The following is a 17,396-nucleotide window of genomic DNA, read 5'->3' as shown; positions in this document are numbered from 1 at the left end:
TCCAGGGACTCTGGCACCCTCACACCAGTGCACATAAAAATAAAGTTTAATTTAAAAAAAGAAAAGAAAATGTAAGAAAGAAGGCAGTAGCAAATCACTTGGTACAGGAGTGAAAACTTGCAAAACAAACAAAGAAACAACAAATGGTAAATCTCCACATTAGCAAGAATTGATTCTTCGGTATAATAAAGATTATAGGTACTGATGGAAAAGGGTGTGGAAAAGCACAGGGAAAGCTAACTTCTCACTTATAGTGAAACAAATAGAACACTGTATCTGAGGAAAGATGAGCTAACAAATACCTAAAATTACCCCGATTCTACTTAAACTCACCTTTCGAACATCAGAACTTTTGGGCTCTGTCGTCCAAGTTATGACCCGGGACACTGCCAGGCGAGTTTCACTGGAATTTATAAAATCCCCTGGATCCATCTGCTTGGCCAGAGTTTCTATGTACTTAAGGATAGCGACCTTCACCTGCAGAGAAAAGCACAATGAAAGAGGTCAGTGAGATGGACTCTGCGAGACACTGGGCATGCATGAGAAATAATTACCATTAGTCTGCCAAGTGAAGTAGAATCAACACCAAACCTCAAAGGAATGGTACAGCTACTTACCTATCTGACATGAGGTGAGGATTTCTGTTCTCATAATCACTACAACTTTTAGAACTCCATTCCCAGAGTATGAACAATTGCTGAAGAATTCCTTAACCAACTCTAAACTCTGCCCGCCCTCATGTCTGCTTTCAGAGTGTTTAGGTGGCTAGTCTTACACAGTCATTTCTTTCTGGGGAAATAGCCAGTGTTATATGACAGGATATTACAAGAAAAGTCTGTAATCACAGCAGGTAACACAACTGTCTATTTACTTATATTTAAGTCAGGGCCTCAAGTCCAGGGTGGCCTTAAATGCATTTTGTAGCTGAGAATGACCTTGAACTTCTCTAATTCTCCTCTTCTACCTCCTGAGTACAGTTCACAAGGTGCTGGGTATAGAACCTAGGACCTGGTGCAGACTAGCTAAGCACTCTGCAACTGAGCTACATCCCTATAAAGTGTACGAAAGGCAGTTGTCAAGATGGGTGGTGATGGCGCACACTTTTAATCCCAGCACTTGGGAGGCAGAGGTGGGCAGATCTCCGTGAGTTCGAGGCCAGCCTGGTCTACAAAAGCTAGTTCCAGGACAGGCTCCAAAGCCACAGAGAAAGAAAAGAAAGGCTATTGTCAGGCGGGAGATGCTATTTCTAAAGCACACACGCTTCTTTCTAAATTCAGTCATTTTAAATTCTTCTAGTGAGCAATTATTAAAATCTCTTCTCTCCAGTATGCTAGTGGAAATAAACAGGTTGAGAATCACTGTTTCTGGTCACATATTCCAACATTCTATAATTTCTAAATGTTGATTCCCTCAAGCTGGGCTTGCTGATTTTGATTATCTTTATGGATTATTATTATGTGTATGAGCATTTGCCTCCATGTATGTGTACCATATGCACACCTGTTGCCCATGGAGGTCACAAGATTCCTTGGAATTATAGTTGTAGAGGTTGTGAGCTGCCATGTGGGTGCTGGGAACTGAGGCCAGATCCTCTCCAAGAGTGCTAAGTACTTTTCACCACTGAGTCACGTCTGTAGGGGTCCGTTAGTTTCTAAAGTTGTTACTATCATTATTTACCTTGCTGGGCATCAAACCTATGGCCTTCTAGATGTCAGGTAAGCCTTCTGGCATAGAATTACATCCACAGCCCCACCCCACCAAAGATTTTTGAAAAAAAAATTTTCTTTTGCATTGTGTATGTCACGTATCTATGTTTACATGTGTGGGCATGTTCATGTGTGAGCATATAGAAGTCAGAGGTTGACATTGAATGTCTGCCTCATTCATTCACTCACCACTTATATACTGAAGTAGAATCTCTTGCTAATTTTAGCAGTCTAGCCAGCCAGCCTGCCCCAGAAATCCCTTATCTCTACAAATTGACTACTGGGGAAACAGGTGGGTGCTACCATGTCTACCCATAGTTTTGCTTTGTTTTATTTTATTTATTTCATTTATTTATTCCTTTGTTTGAGACAAAATCTTAGAATGCATCCCTAGTTGGGTTGGAACTCTGTGTAGACCAAGCTGGCCTTGAACTAAAAAAGATCCATTTTTCTCTGCCTACCATGTGCTGGGATTACAACCATGCAATGCAAGTAATGCACTTTTGAAAGGTTTTCACAATATAGGTGTGTTAATTATGATAAACGAGTACCCAGAGAAACATGATCATTGAAACGCTCCCATTTTAGAAGTGGGACATCTCACATAGTCATGCAGTCTACAACTAACTATGCAACTATACATTCCATTCCAAAGAACAAAACAATATCGTTGCATAGGTATTTGTGTATTTGTCAAGCTGGAAAAAGTATTCAGAGAAAAAAAACACATGTATTTAACAAATGCCAGTAATTCAATAAAAACCAATTTCTATAGTTATTTAGTCCACTGCCACCATCTTTTTTTTTTTTTTTAAAGATTACTACTTTAACTTATTTTTAGTTTAATAAAAATGATGATGATGATGATGACTGGGCAATGGTTCTGCACACCTTTAATGCCAGCACTTGGGAGGCAGAGCCAGGCAGATCTTTGTGAGTTCGAGGCCAGCCTGGTCTACAAAAGCGAGTTCCAGGCCAGCCAGGACTACTACACAGAGAAGCCATGTCTTGAAATACCAAGTGCTTCCATGTGAATACATATGTGTGTGCATGTGTGCAGAGGCCAAAAGAAGACAGCACTGGATCTGGATCCCTTGGTACTGAAATTACAGGATGCCCACTTGTTAGTGGGTGCTGAGGTCCAAGTTCTGGTTGTCATGTTTGGAGACAATTGATGTGGGAGTGTCATATATCAATCTGTTGATTTCATTGGTTAAGTAATAAAGAAACTGCTTGGCCCTCATAGGTTAAAACATAGGTGGGTGGAGTAAACAGAACAGAATGCTGGGAGGAAGAGGAAGTGAGCTCAGACTCGACAGCTCCTCTCAGAGACAGACGCCATGCTCTCCTCTCCAGAGCAGACACGATGAAGCTCCAACCCAGGATGGATGTAGGCTAGAATCTTCCCGGTAAGCACACCTTGGGGTGCTACACATATGAATGGAAATGGGCCAAGCAGTGTTTAAAAGAATACAGTTTCCATGTAATCATTTTGGGGCATAAGCTAGCCAGGCGACCATGAGCTGGGGCGGCAGGAACACAGCCCACAGCTCCTACTACAGACAATTCTTCTGAACCACCATGCCATCTTTCCAGCTTGTTAAATTCTTATGACTTAAAAAACGTTTTACTTACGTATGTGCATGGGTTTGTATGTGTGTGTATGCCAAGTATAAGCAGGTGTCAGAAAAGGTCCACAAATCCCCTATGCTGGGGTTGTAGGCTTTGAGAGCTGCTTTATTTGGATGCTGGGAGCCGAGCTCCAGTCTCCTGAATGTAAGTACTGAGTACTGAGCCATTTCTTCAGCATCACCACCCTGATAAGTTCTTTATATTTAATCCTGTCAGGCCCCTACCAGCTGCTCTGACCCAGGCATGAAGGATGACACCAACAGACTTACTCCTGATGCCTCACTGTTAACAAAGCCGTCTCCCTCTAGCTTTGGTGTTGACTGTACTTATCCTTACGTTAGACACAGAGGAGCAGCTTTGAATTCCGTGCCCACAGGATGCTTTCCACATCCCTGTTCCCTTTACTTGTCTTTGACTTTAGGTCTTCAGCACTTCATTCCTCCTTATGTCCTTGTCTTTTCTGAGGTTTGTGAGTCTGGCTTCATAGCTGAGGCTAACCTAGACCCTCTGTGTGCTCAGTACTGACACATCACTGGTTATCTACCTGCCTCAGCAGCTCCCGTGGCGGGGTCACAGGCCTAAACCACTACACCTGATTCATGTTTCTTTCTTTTTTTTTTTTTTTTTTTTGGTTTTTCGAGACAGGGTTTCTCTGTGGTTTTGGAGCCTGTCCTGGAACTAGCTCTTGTAGACCAGGCTGGTCTCGAACTCACAGAGATCCGCCTGCCTCTGCCTCCCAAGTGCTGGGATTAAAGGCGTGCGCCACCACCGCCCGGCTTTGATTCATGTTTCTGAAGATGGATCCAGGCTACATTGGCATAGGCACACAAAATATCTTCACTTATAGCTTCAACGGCTACTGAATTAATTACATCATCTGCTTTATTATCATTTAGTTTATCAAGTATTATATGTAATAATAAAAAAAATTCAAAGTTTTCTATTCTCAGGAATTTCTTGGCTATAGTATAAGCTCCAGTGTGTGTTAATATGAAATAAATCCTTCTGTAGGTAACTTTTCTTTTCCTTTTTCAAGACAGGGTTACTCTGTAGCTTTGGACCCTGTCCTGGAACTAGCTCTGTAGACCAGGCTGGCTTTGAACTCACAGAGATCCACCTGCCTCTGCTTCCCGAGTGCTGGGATTAAAGGTTTGCGCCACCACTGCCTGGCGGTAAATCTTCAAAATAAAAAGGCCTTTTTTACCTAGTGGCTCTAATAAAATGACATTACAGTGAGTGTCAGTCAACTCTGGTAGAAACCAATTGTGATTCAGAGGCACAACTGCATTTCAAGGTGTAAAGGGAAAATCAATCTTGGGTAGTAAGGCGTACATTTGTACAGAACAGAGCAGAAACTACAAGGCTTGTGTAAGCAATATGCTTCTTATTTCCCTGACTTTACTCTCAATGGCTATAGCTCAGGAAAAACAAGAACTCTACCATTTAAGCTATATCCCAGATACAAGTCCTTTGATTTCTTCTGTTCAACCTAATCATTTTAAATGACGAATTACACCCCATCTAGTTTTCACACAACTGGAAAATGTGTCCAAATAGAAACTGCTAGTCTTGACACAACCTATATGTTTGATTTTGGAATTTCACATTGCAGAAAGTTATTTCAGATAGGGAGAATGAGCTGAGATTAAATTTAAAATATTCTGTCTTTACTAAAATAAGCACCTAGATAATGCTATGTTTTTGCCCCAAATACCTGTAAGACTCCAAAAACTAAAACTAAGAAAAAAAGAAGTATTAGCAAATCACAAACATAAAATTAAATAAGATTTTACAAACTAACTCTGCATTACCAGCTTAATGTTAGACGGCCATACTTAGTGATGCTTTTAAAATGTGTTTGCACAGAGAGCCTTTCCAAAGACAGGTCAACCTCTAAAGAACATTGGAAGTCAAGAACATGCATGCATAAAAGGATGAGGAAGTGAGTAGTTAAATATGGATGCAGAAAACATCATCTGAAACAGTGCAGAGAGTTATAGAAAGAAATAATGCAGGCTAACATAAAAACAAAAGAAAAACCTTTGTGCTCCCAAAAGAGTGAAGCTGGTCCCGGAGTGCTGGCTTGACTGTCTGAAAGTTTATAAAAATAAAACCCACTGATTGAGCAGCTTCTTGGGTGACAAAAATACAAATATTACCCTATTTTTATTAACAAAATATTACAATTCCTTGTAATAGTTTCAGAAAAAGAAAATCAAATTTTTACCTTCAAGCTTGGTGTTTGGGTCTGGTCAACTGTAAATCTCATTAGGATATTAAATTGAAGATCATTTGGAAATGATTCTCTGTAAAGATAAAGAAAAAACAAAAATAAAAAATAAAATAAATAGAGCTTGAGAGATGGCGTAGAGGTTAAGAGCACTGCCTGCATATATAATAAATAAATAAATATAAACAAAAAAGTAACCAACCCCCCCAACTATTAGGCTGACAAGTATGCATTTTAACAAATTCCAGAGCAAAAGACTATATTTAATACCCAAATATCATGCCACCCACAAAGTATGTATGAAGTGATAGATTAAATGGTACAGTCTCTGAAGCACAGTATAAGAATAGAGGCATTTGAACTTAAACCAGTAAGGGATTAAGAAATTAAACTAGGTAAGTGTTATTCTGCTTGTCTCAACTATATATTTAATTAGAAAAATCTAGTCAGTAAAAATTCAAACTTCTGGGTCTAGAGAGATGTCTCAGTGGCTAAAAGCACACAGACTGCTCTTACAGCAGAATCAAGTTTGGTTCCTAGCACCTACATGAGCAGGTCACAACCACCTCTAACTCCAGCTCCACAGGATCTGATGCCCTCTTCTGCCCTCATTCCAACTTAGTGTGCTGACACACAATTTTAATCTCAATACTCAGGTTGCACAGGTGGGCAGTTCTCTGTGAATTTGAGGTCATCCTGGTCTACAGAGTGAGTTCCAGGACAACTAGAGCTACATATGAGATGCTGTCTCAAAAAGCCATCACCAAAAAAAAAAAAAAAAAAAAAAAAAAACCAAAAACAAAACATCTGAATAACAGACTCATTTCAACTTAGTGTATGGGTATGTAAAGTAAGTCACTTCAACAATAAGATCAAAGAGGTAGAAACCTACCAGTGGCTTAAAGCCTTCTGGAGACTAACGGCATGATAAAATATTCTTTAAGACAGGAATATCTTTTAGTTTCATGTAAGATCAAATTATAAAGGGTGATGTCTTTGGATATCTGTATGGTGATTTCTCAGAAAATTAGGAAACAACCTTCCTCAAGACCCAGCAATACTTTTGGGTATATATCCAAAGGATGCTCAATCGTACCACAAGGACATGTGCTCAACTATGTTCATAGCAGCTTTGTCATAGACAGTACTTGGAAACAACCTAAATGCCCCTCGACCGAAGAATGGATAAGGAAAATGTGATACATTTACACAATGGAGTACTACATAGCAGAAAAAAATAACAACATCTTGAAATTTGCAGGCAAATGGATAAAGCTAGAAAACATCATTTTGAGTGAGGTAACCCAGACCCAGAAAGACAAATATCATATGTACTCACTCATAAGTGTTTTTTAAACATAAAGCAAAGAAAACCAACGTACAAATCACAATCCCAGAGAACCTAGACAACAATGAGGACCCTAAGAGAGACATACAACGGTCTAATCTACATGGGAAGTAGAAAAAGATAAGATCTCCTGAGTAAATTGGGAGCATGGGGACCATGGGAGAGGGTTGAAGGGGAGGGGAGCAGAGAAAAATGTATAGCTCAATAAAATGAATAAAAAAATAAAAATTGAAAAGAAACCTACCCCCCAGAAAAAGGAAAAAGAAAACAAACAAACAAAAAAGACTATCCCTGTAGCAATGAGCACAACCAACATTCAGAAATCTTTTTCCAAAACATTTCCCTTCAGGATGAAACAAGGACCCAGAGAGGAATGGATGAGCACAACAGAAACAGATAAAGTTTAAGATGAGCTCACTCCATCTCAGGAAGATATAGAGTATAGAAGCTCTTTTCAAAAATGATGAAACTATTTTAAAAGTAAGAACTATATAGCTCCAAAGGGTACCAACTGAGCATATCTGGGGCAGTCCTAACATCAAATAGAAGAAAGCAATTTCTTACAAACCACCTAATAAGCGGGGGCCTGTTGATTCATGCTAAGCAGGCAGATGGTAGATGGAATGATAGATGATGAACTGATAACAGTGGCAAGAGAATCTGCTAAAACAGAACAACAACTAATGAATGAGGTGAAATAGGAAATCTACCACTTTTAAAGCAACATCAAAAAATTAATGGTGTAAGAAATGTCAATAGATAATAAATATAGCAGGGAAAATTTGGTAAAAATGAGATATTTTTTGGCCTTCTAGAATCTTCACAAGTTGCCAAAAATTTAGAAGGATTAAAATCAGCATCTGCATTGGAAAACTATGAAAGTCACAGTATAAAATCATTAGAGGAAAACACTATCACATCACTGAACAGACAGACATTTTCATTCAGATTCAAAAAATATTACCTTGTAAATACAAATTACACTTTTTTTTTTTTTTTTACAAATTACACTTTAATTTGTATATATATTTATCAGAAGGTAAAAAATGAAGACTGGAAAGGAAATGGTCACAATAAATATGTTTAAAATTGATGTAAACAGAATAAAAAAGAATTACTGGTTAAATAATGAAGAAAACATTCAACTCAAGCCGGGCGGTGGTGGCGCATGCCTTTAATCCCAGCACTCGGGAGGCAGAGGCAGGCGGATCTCTGTGAGTTCGAGACCAGCCTGGTCTACAAGAGCTAGTTCCAGGACAGCTCCAAAACCACAGAGAAACCCTGTCTCGAAAAACCAAAAAAGAAAAAAAAAAAAAAAAGAAAACATTCAACTCATGTCAGTTACACTTTATTTAAGACACACTAACAGTATGAATAAAACTTTAATATAAATACAGGGATTAAATATTCGTGACTACCACTAGGTAAACTTGAAATACATGCAGAAAATATTACCTTGTAACATCAAGGGCTTTCTGAACTTTTGCCTGAACAGAACCAAGCAAATCAGCACCCATTTTTTTCAGCAGCTGTGTCAGCAGCACAAACAACCAATCTTGAAGATCATCCTTGTGGACTTGTATGAAATCTACCAGAGTTTCCAAAAACATGCTGAACACCTGTAGTTGATAAAGGGAAAAGTGGGAAGAAGAAAGAGGAAATATTGACCTCTATGCTCAATTCAAAACAGAAAGAGACGGGGGAAAAAGGAATCTGAGGCACAGCGATTGGCAGCCAAGCGGAAAAAAAAAAATCTCTCTTGCTTTTCACTGGACTCTGTGATACAAGAGTGCATCTGCGCTGTTATCCAACTTCTGCAGAAGTTTGACAATTAGCTATTCCATGCAGCATCACTTGGTAAAGAAACTGCCCATAATGGCTGGCACACCTAATGTTATCAATGATGCCACAGTGTAAGCTAGTTAAACTGAGACTCATTTTCTAAGAAATGGAGGAGGTGATGTATGGAATTTCAAGGACGCACAGCTTTTTAAAAATAATACTGGGCAAATTAGAAAATTACTGTATTTATAGTCACCATACAATAGTAAATGTATCTACAATAATGTGCTGATTAAAAATATCCTTAGGTTTTACAAAATGACAAATCTCTCAAACATTTTGGTATATAAGATTTATTATTTACTGAAACTGCCCCAAAAGTAATTTTGATTTGTCTATAGTAACTAAAAGCATCTGTATAATAAAACTGAGAATAAAAGTACCTAAAATTTAGATTTTTAAAAATGTTCTTGTGTTGATGAGATTTATATATGTATTCTTTTAGGATTTTTGAGACAGTGTTACTCTGTGTAGTACTGGCTGTCCTGGAACTCACTCTGTAGACCAGGCTGGGCTTGAACTCAAGAGATACCCTGCCTCCGTTTCCCAAGTGCTGGGATTCAAGGTGTGTGCCCCCATGCCCCAGCTTATGTTGATGAGTTTTATACTTTGTTTCAAGATTAAATATGCCACTTTAAGGGAAAGACATACTAAGACTCATATGTCATGTCTCATTACAATATTTTAGAAAAGTGGCCCTTGGTAAGGTTTTCTTTGCAAGAAATCAATTATACTGAAAGATATATTTCTATGCAAGAGAAAAATATTCCTAAGAATCATAGCCATGCAAAACTAGCACATGGCAGAATCAGAACAGGTGACTAAAACCAGGCTATTTTTATTTGTTTTAATGTGTTTGTATACCATATGCACACCTGGTGCCCAGAGAAGCCAGAGGACAGCAGATCTGGATATGGAGTTACAGAGGGTTGGGAGCTGCCTGATGTAGGTGATGGGAACAGAACCCAGGTTCTCTTGAAGCGCAGTCAGTGATCTTAACTGCCCAGTCATCTTTCCCCTCTTTGTCATTTTGAGATTCACCTCTTGCAGCCCAGGTTGAATTTGAATTTATTATGTCTTGGAAGAATGTCTTTAAGATACCCCTGACAACAGGCTGCTGGGTTACAGGAGTGCACCACCTCCACACCTAGTCTGTGTAGGGCTGGGGACTGAACCCAGGGCTCTGCACACTTTACCAACCAAGCTTCATCTCCTGTTCCATCTAAAAAATTCTTCGGTAATCTCAAAAGTAACCTTGCTAATTTAAAACTGCTTTATTTTCAGTATTTTTGGAATGTACTTTATTCAGTTGTAATGGATTCTAGTTTTTGCCACTTATGTTAGGAAGGAAGATTGCTCTACTTAAAATTAGAACGTCTGAAACTTGGTTAAAAGAAAATCCACCTTAGTTACTTTCTTAAGATGGTGTGTATTTATGAAAGCAGCAATTATGACGACTTGGAAATCTCCAGGACTCTCTGCTCCCCAGGTGGTACCTACTCATTAATAATGCATATCTCCACAACTCATACTTTTCCCCCAAATAAATCCCCAAAACTTGGTTTCAAAGTTGGCAGAGGGCTTCACTTAAATTCTTGCACATTCTCCTCTGGGCCTATTCGATTGTGAAAAGAATTCTGTCAGACCCAGTCTGTGGCAACTGCATGTATCTATACCCTGGCACAGTCTTCCTGGTTACCTGACAAATCTGTCTGGCAGCATACTGGAGCTGGTTTCACGTCCCTCAACAAGTCATCTTACAGAGTCAGGGTTTGGTGGGAGGTGACTAAGTTTTTAGAAGGCGCTGCGAGTTTGCTGGGCACTTGAGATCAGTCACAGGAGCATTACAGAAATCAACCCAGTACAAGTAGGGCTTCTTTCTCTCCTGCAGCTGCTTTATGAGCTCTCAACTATTTCTTTTAAAGTCACTTTTATGTTGTTTTAATTGGTTCCTAGTTTCTGAGTGGTCCAACTGTGAATTTTTAATAGTTGAAAATCTGTTCTGAAAATCTTAAGACATTTGGAAAGTCTAAGAATTTCATGTTCCACAGCATGTTTTTGGGTTGTTGGATTTTTGGCTGTGTTGTAGGAAATCTGACTTCCTCTACACTTATGTTCTAATGAGCATTCCTAAGGAAGACCTGATTTTACACCTTCCTAAGCCCATGCCTCCTGTTCCATATTTTTTTTTTTGTTGTTGTTGTTGTTTTATTTTTTCAAGACAGGGTTTCTCTCTAGTTTTGGAACCTGTCCTGGAACTAGCTCTTGTAGACCAAGCTGCCTCGAACTCGCAGAGATTCACCGGCCTCTGCCTCCCAAGTACTGGGATTAAAGGTGTGCACCACCACCGCCCAGCCCATATCTTGTTCTTGAGGTGTCTCTGCTGACTCCCTATCTGACCCTCTGCTTACACCGTAGAGCAGGGCTTTTTCTGAAGTTCAGTATGATTTGGTTTTCTCTAGGTTGATGCTGCTTTCTTTAATTTCCCCTCTTTCCTTTTCATCTTCAAGAATAGTTCTTTTTGGCCTTCCCAAAGTCTGCTTACTAAAACACTGGTATATGTAGTAAAGCATCTGACCTTCAGGCCTGACTTTTTACTCTATTTCCTGTATACCAGGGTCACCAAATCATTTCTGTAACAGGTCAGGTAATAAATGTCCAAGGCTTTCCTAGAAAAACTTCACAGACCTGTAATTTGTACCATGGTCATAGACATAAAATTAGTACAACTGTTTCAAAACAACTGTATTTACAAAACCAGACATTGGGCAGATTTAGCCTTTAGGCTGTGTTTGTCAGCTCATGCTTCTTTCTTACTTAAAATCACTGGAATGTTACTTTGATAGAAAAAAAATCCTTACACATTCCCAGTTAGTGGGAATCATCAACACTTCCTTTTAACCTCTCCAAATTGGCCTTGGAGCATCTAGTAACATAAACTCTGTCTCCCCTTCCATATATATTTCATAAAATTCCCACTATCCTACAATTCTCTCACCTTTCACCGCTTATATACAACATGTGAATCCCCAGAGTTTGTCAAGAAGCTGCTTGGGCATAGTCACCCAATGTAGCCCAGGATGGCTTCAATTTCATGGCAATCCTGCTGACTCAAGATAACTGCACAGGGGGCTGGAGAGATGGCTCAGAGGTTAAGAGGACTGAATGCTCTTCCAGAGGTCCTAAGTTTAATTCCCAGCAACCACATGGTGGCTCACAGCCATCTATAATGAGATCTGGTGCCCTCTTCTGGCACGCAAGCATACATGGAAGGAATGTTGTATACATAATAAATAAATAAATCTTTACAAAAAAAAAAAAGATAACTGCACAGTCTACACTTCCACGTCACCCAAGATTATAACTGTTCTTTCCTTCCAGAGACTTCTCTGAATGTCCCAGATAGAAAATTCTTCTGGTTAGGAAAATGTTAAGTAACATAAATAAAATGCATGCAGAGGTATGACTTACAGGCCACTGCATACACAGAACTGTATTACGTGAAAACATGTAATATATCCCATCACTGGTAATACTGACCACGTGTGTGCATATACCCACACATGTATGCATAACTGCAGTCCTAACATGTTGAAAAGGACACAAAACCTTTCCCAAGTGATTTTGCTCCCACAGAGAATGCATTTCAGAAGTCATTCAATATTGTCCCCTTTCTTCACCCATGAGTAATGTTATATGTTAATACAATGCAAGGAATAAAAATTATATTTCACAAACTGAAGTGTAGAATTAGTGGTACATAACCACAGCTTACTTTTACAGAATGATATTAATAGAATATTAGAGAGTACCTGGGGGTGGTAAGGTAGAATTTTGTATTTTTTAAATAATCTTGAAGTTTGGGAATTATTTTAAACCTCCAATGGATCAATTTGATATTTCACAACTGGATTTATTCAGCAAAGAATCAAATATTTGGCCTATTACAATTGAGGCAGTCTCTTTTTATGTAACCTGCTTTATTTTAGGTGTGCCAGCCATTAAATTTGAAACAGAAGAACATAATGAAATTAGATCAATTAGTAGATTACAAAGCACATCTCCAAACAGAATGACAGTGTGCGTAACTGCGAATAGCATGTCGTGGATTGCAAAGGGTCCAACACTGCACCAACTCTTCAGGAGAGAAAACAGAGAAAACGGGTTAATTCCACAGTCATGCAGTAAAGTTAGCTTTTCTACAAATATTGAACCAACTTACTCTCTATTGAGAGTTCCAACACAGGGGACAGCATGCAAAAAGGAAAAAAGAAAAAAAGAAAAACACACAAATTAGTCGCCATCAATGCAAAGATCCTGTATGGAAGAAAGAAAAAACACTAAAGAAAATAAAAGTGACAAATGCTTTTCAAAGTTTTATGAAAAAAACTCAAAATAGTTTTAAAAACAGGAGTTAAATGAACAACATAGGAGAAGAACACATGATTTCTCTGTATGTCTGATTTATTTCCATGTTAAGGAAATTTAAGCAATAGGGAAAAAAAGTTTTCTTCTTGCTTTCTAAAATATCTATCTATATATCTACCGATAAGGTCTCACTATATTGCCTTGGCTGTCCTGGAACTCACTATGTAGATCAGACTGGCATCGAACTCATACCACAGTACAAATACTTTTTTTTTTTTTTTTTTTTTGCTGTACATTCCACTGTCCTTGAAACTTAACTTTTAGGAAAAAAGATCAACTGAACCTCACTTTCATTTGACAACAGTGCCAATATTTGGCTCCAAACCACAGTGTCTAGAACTCTTTTCCCATCTTCTCCCTGTCACAAGTTAGATGATTTCTGTGAAGTTTTGAACAATAATTATTGTATGCAAGTAAAGACACGTATTACTATCACACTTCACATTCCTTGGGTAAGATGTGTTACCATCACCTGCTTCAAAGCAGAGCAACCACCTGATCTGACTAGAAAGCTTGACAGAAGACACTCAACTAGTACAGCAGTAACAGGTGGTTTTTCCAAGGCTCAAAGGCCCCAGTTCACGACACACACCCCAGTGAAGAGGGCACTTTCCAAAGAGTTCCATTATAGTCAAATGATTAAACCACACAGTTAACTTTTAGGACATGGTATCACTTATACTAGGAAGCTGGGGGGTGGGCATGAGTCCACAACAGTAAAAATGAAAACTTGGGGGCCAGAGAGTGGTTCATCATGATGACCTGAGTTCTGATTCCAGCACTCAGTAACAAGCTGGGTGTGGTCTTGCATGTACCTGTAATAATCCCACTGCTATGGGAGAGGGGCACAGGAGACTCTGCAGGACTTGTCAGCTACCAGCCAACTCTCACTCACTCAAGAAGATATATACATAAACCACACATATAAACACTCCACTCACACATAATAAAATTGGGAAAGCAGTCTCTAAAAATACTTGCTTTAAAAACATCACACCTGTTGTTCAAAAACTACTATGGTAAGAACCATACAAGTGATCTATTCTAAAAACTTCACATCATCAAAATCTTACAAGTTGGATATTAATAAGCTGTTGTACAGATTAATAGCTAAGACACACTGCTAACAAGTACTGTATATAGAATAGAACTAACTATACTTGCTATTACTGTGTTGTAAAGTTCTTTTGTAAAACTATCAAAAATCTTTAAATGATGCACTTGGTGCCTTATGGTCTAAGTTCCTGTCACATATATACATCTTAAGATCACTTATTCTCATACTATGCAGGTAGCTCTCTGTATTTGCAGATTCCATGACCCAAGGATTCAACCTAATGTGGACTGAAAACACTGCAGGGTAGAAACTGCCTTTGTACTGAACACATGTATACTTAGTTTTTCTTTAATCACCCTTTAACAAGAAGATCTTAATATCTGCAGAAGATCACCCATGATAGATGCTGGGGGAATGATCCATGAAAAAAGGTTAACTTGTCAAACTATAGAAAGACATCAAATGATTTCCATGTGCAAACTATACTTGCTACATTATCTGAGTCCCAGGGAAAGCCCTGTATCAACTTCAACTGCATGCACTAAGAAAGAGGTCTTTTCTAGCCCCTTTCTGGGATGCTCCAGAGCACACTAGAGTATGCCTGGCATTTTGGCTGGTCCAAATCCTCTGTCTAAACTTATTATGGGAAATGTTCTGGGAGCTGAAATTAGTAATCCGAGCTGGAGAAGTATGGGCTGTTGCTTATGACCTTGTTCTTGAAGTGTTCTGTTTCTGCTGGAGTCAAAATGTGCTTTCAAAGTCAGACAAAAGCAGGAACAACCTTCATTCTCAAGGCAGCTATCTACTGTCTAAAGTTCACAGACAGACTGATCTAAACCTAAAAGCACACGGGGCAACTCGCCATCCATGTCATGACACATGGTATCTCCTAAGTGCCTTTGTGGGGTTTTATACAGTTTCCACCCAGTGATCCTGCAAAAAAAAGAGAACTGAGTTACAGATAAGACATTCTAATCCAGAACGGCCACCTAACCCAGGCTTGATGGAGAGGCACCATTTATACAGAGCCCTAAGGATGCAGTTTAGGAAAGAAAGACAACTGTCCCAAATGGCACATTTCAAGCTATAAAGAAAAATGTACAGCACAGTTAGGGAAGAAAGTAAGATTCAGGATGGGAGTGAGGAGGTGTGATGGCTAACTTAGGTTGTCAACTTGGCTACACAAGTAATTAACTAAAACCCAAGCAGCTGGGCACGCCATGCCTGCCTGTGTGTGGAGGGGGTTCTTGATTGGATCAGACAGGTCAAAAGACCTGTCTTAAGTCTGGGTTACACCTTCTGGTGGCAGCCTACATAAACAGACATGGTAGAAGGAAGCTTTTGCTTTTTGCCTGCTTGCCCTCACTCTCCCTGCTGAGTCCTTCTATCCTGCTGGGGAGGCTGTCCTTCACTGGCAGTGGAACAACACACCACTTCAGGATCCAACACAGACCAAAGACCAGCTGAGACAGCCAGCCTCGGGGACTGAACAACTACTGATGCTTGGCCTTCCTGTCACAGACAGCCACTGATGGACTCGCCGCCTGTGAGTCGCTCTAGTAGACCCCTTTTCTACAGGATCACTCTATCAGTTCTGTTTCTCTAGGAAATCCAGACTAATACAGGGAATACAAACAAAAATACCAGGCTTTGCTTGGATATTTCTCAAGGGTTTTAAGATGGTTGCACACACTATGGCAGATAATTTAGGTATAGGAGGTGTGTGTGTGCAACTGGTAAAGAGTATCTTCAATTAGCAGTGAGAATGGAGAGACATTCAGAGGCAGAGACAAAAGGAACAGTAGTTTTGCAGTAATGTAAACTCCTGAGTTGAGTAGTCACATGGGGGCAGTATAATCAAATGAGATCAAGAAGCACAAGAGGAAGAATGGGTAAGGCTGAGAACAGAGTCAGCCCTCTGCACCTCAGGATTCTGCATCTGTGCTTTAACCAACCACGTGCTCAAAGTATTTGGAAAAACTTTGAATCTATAACCTTGCACATTTCTCTATAATTTTCTAAATAATACAATTTTATAATCAGTTACAATGTATTTACATTAGGTGTTATGTGGTGGTTCAAGACTTTAATCTCAATACCCAAGAAGCAGAGGCAGGAGGATATCTGTGAGTTCTGAGTCTGAGGCCAGCTTGATTTTTACAGAAGAGTTCCAGGTCAGCTAGTCTATACAGGAAGACACACATACATGCAATTCAAATAATAAACAAATAAACGAACAAATAAAGTGTAAAATGAAAGGAGGATCTAGGTATAACACTCTACCCAACAACATGAGTAAAACAGGCAGAAGTAGGCTGTGAGAACAAGAGTAAAAGAAATGGGTACAAGGCAGTGAGGAATTTAGCACAGAAGAAAATACCATTTTCCCATCCTAGTCACAGTCATTAAATGGTAGAAAAAGTACCTCCAAATATAAAACAGATTCAAAACGAAGTTGAATAACAATAAACAGAGTCAAGCAGTATATTTCCTCCTTCAATATTCCTAACCTTCAGTCAGTTAACCTTCATGATCTGAAAATACAGGTTTCTGGGACTGGAGAGATGACTGAGTAGTTTAACATCACTGACTATGAACCAGGCCTGGTTGTGTGCACCTTTAATCCCCGCACTTGAGGCAGAGGCAGAAGTCAGTGGATCTCTTGAGTTTGAGGCCAACCAAGGCTACATAGTGAGATCCTATCTCAAGAAAGAAACCACCACTACCACCACCACCACTAAAACACGGGCTGCTCTTCCAGAAGACGCATGTTCAATTTCCACCAAACATGGCAGTTTCAGGCCTCTTTTGCCACCAGGCTTGCACATGCAGACATGTAGTCTAAACACTCATACACATTAAATAAAGTAAGTGTAAATATTTTTTCTTAAAGAAAAGATGCTGTCAAAAAGGGGAGGGATCCTAGATACTCTATAGATATACTGAAAGGGAGAAGTATATCTACTATTTTAGTAATATGATGATATAATTAATAAAAAAAAAAACCCACAAATTAAATCCAGGTATTTTTGACTCAGCACAACGTGGTTATATGTCCAATTTATTCTGAATGAATTACGTTACTAGTAGAGCAAATGTAAAGTCATCAAATAAAAATAAAAACCTTATTCCGGGCGGTGGTGGTACAGCGTT

At 39.1% G+C, this 17,396-nt stretch overlaps 1 protein-coding gene across 24 annotated transcripts in view; it reads right to left on the bottom strand.

The window, feature by feature from the left end:
• The window catches only part of Clasp2 (cytoplasmic linker associated protein 2), a 212,216-nt gene that overhangs the window by 27,416 nt on the left and 167,404 nt on the right, over positions 1–17,396 (bottom strand). For all 24 annotated transcript variants that reach the window (XM_057766225.1, XM_057766227.1, XM_057766233.1 and 21 more), the window contains 3 exons: positions 8,372–8,535; positions 5,566–5,644; positions 334–477 (listed from right to left, as the gene is read on the bottom strand). In XM_057766225.1, coding sequence (XP_057622208.1) covers positions 334–477; positions 5,566–5,644; positions 8,372–8,535 — 387 coding nt within the window. The remainder of the gene's footprint in view (positions 1–333; positions 478–5,565; positions 5,645–8,371; positions 8,536–17,396) is intronic.

The sequence above is a fragment of the Chionomys nivalis genome, chromosome 4 (assembly GCF_950005125.1).
Source record: "Chionomys nivalis chromosome 4, mChiNiv1.1, whole genome shotgun sequence".
NCBI lineage: Eukaryota > Metazoa > Chordata > Mammalia > Rodentia > Cricetidae > Chionomys > Chionomys nivalis.
Note: the sequence above shows the minus strand (reverse complement) of the source record. Positions and strands in the feature narration are given on the sequence as shown.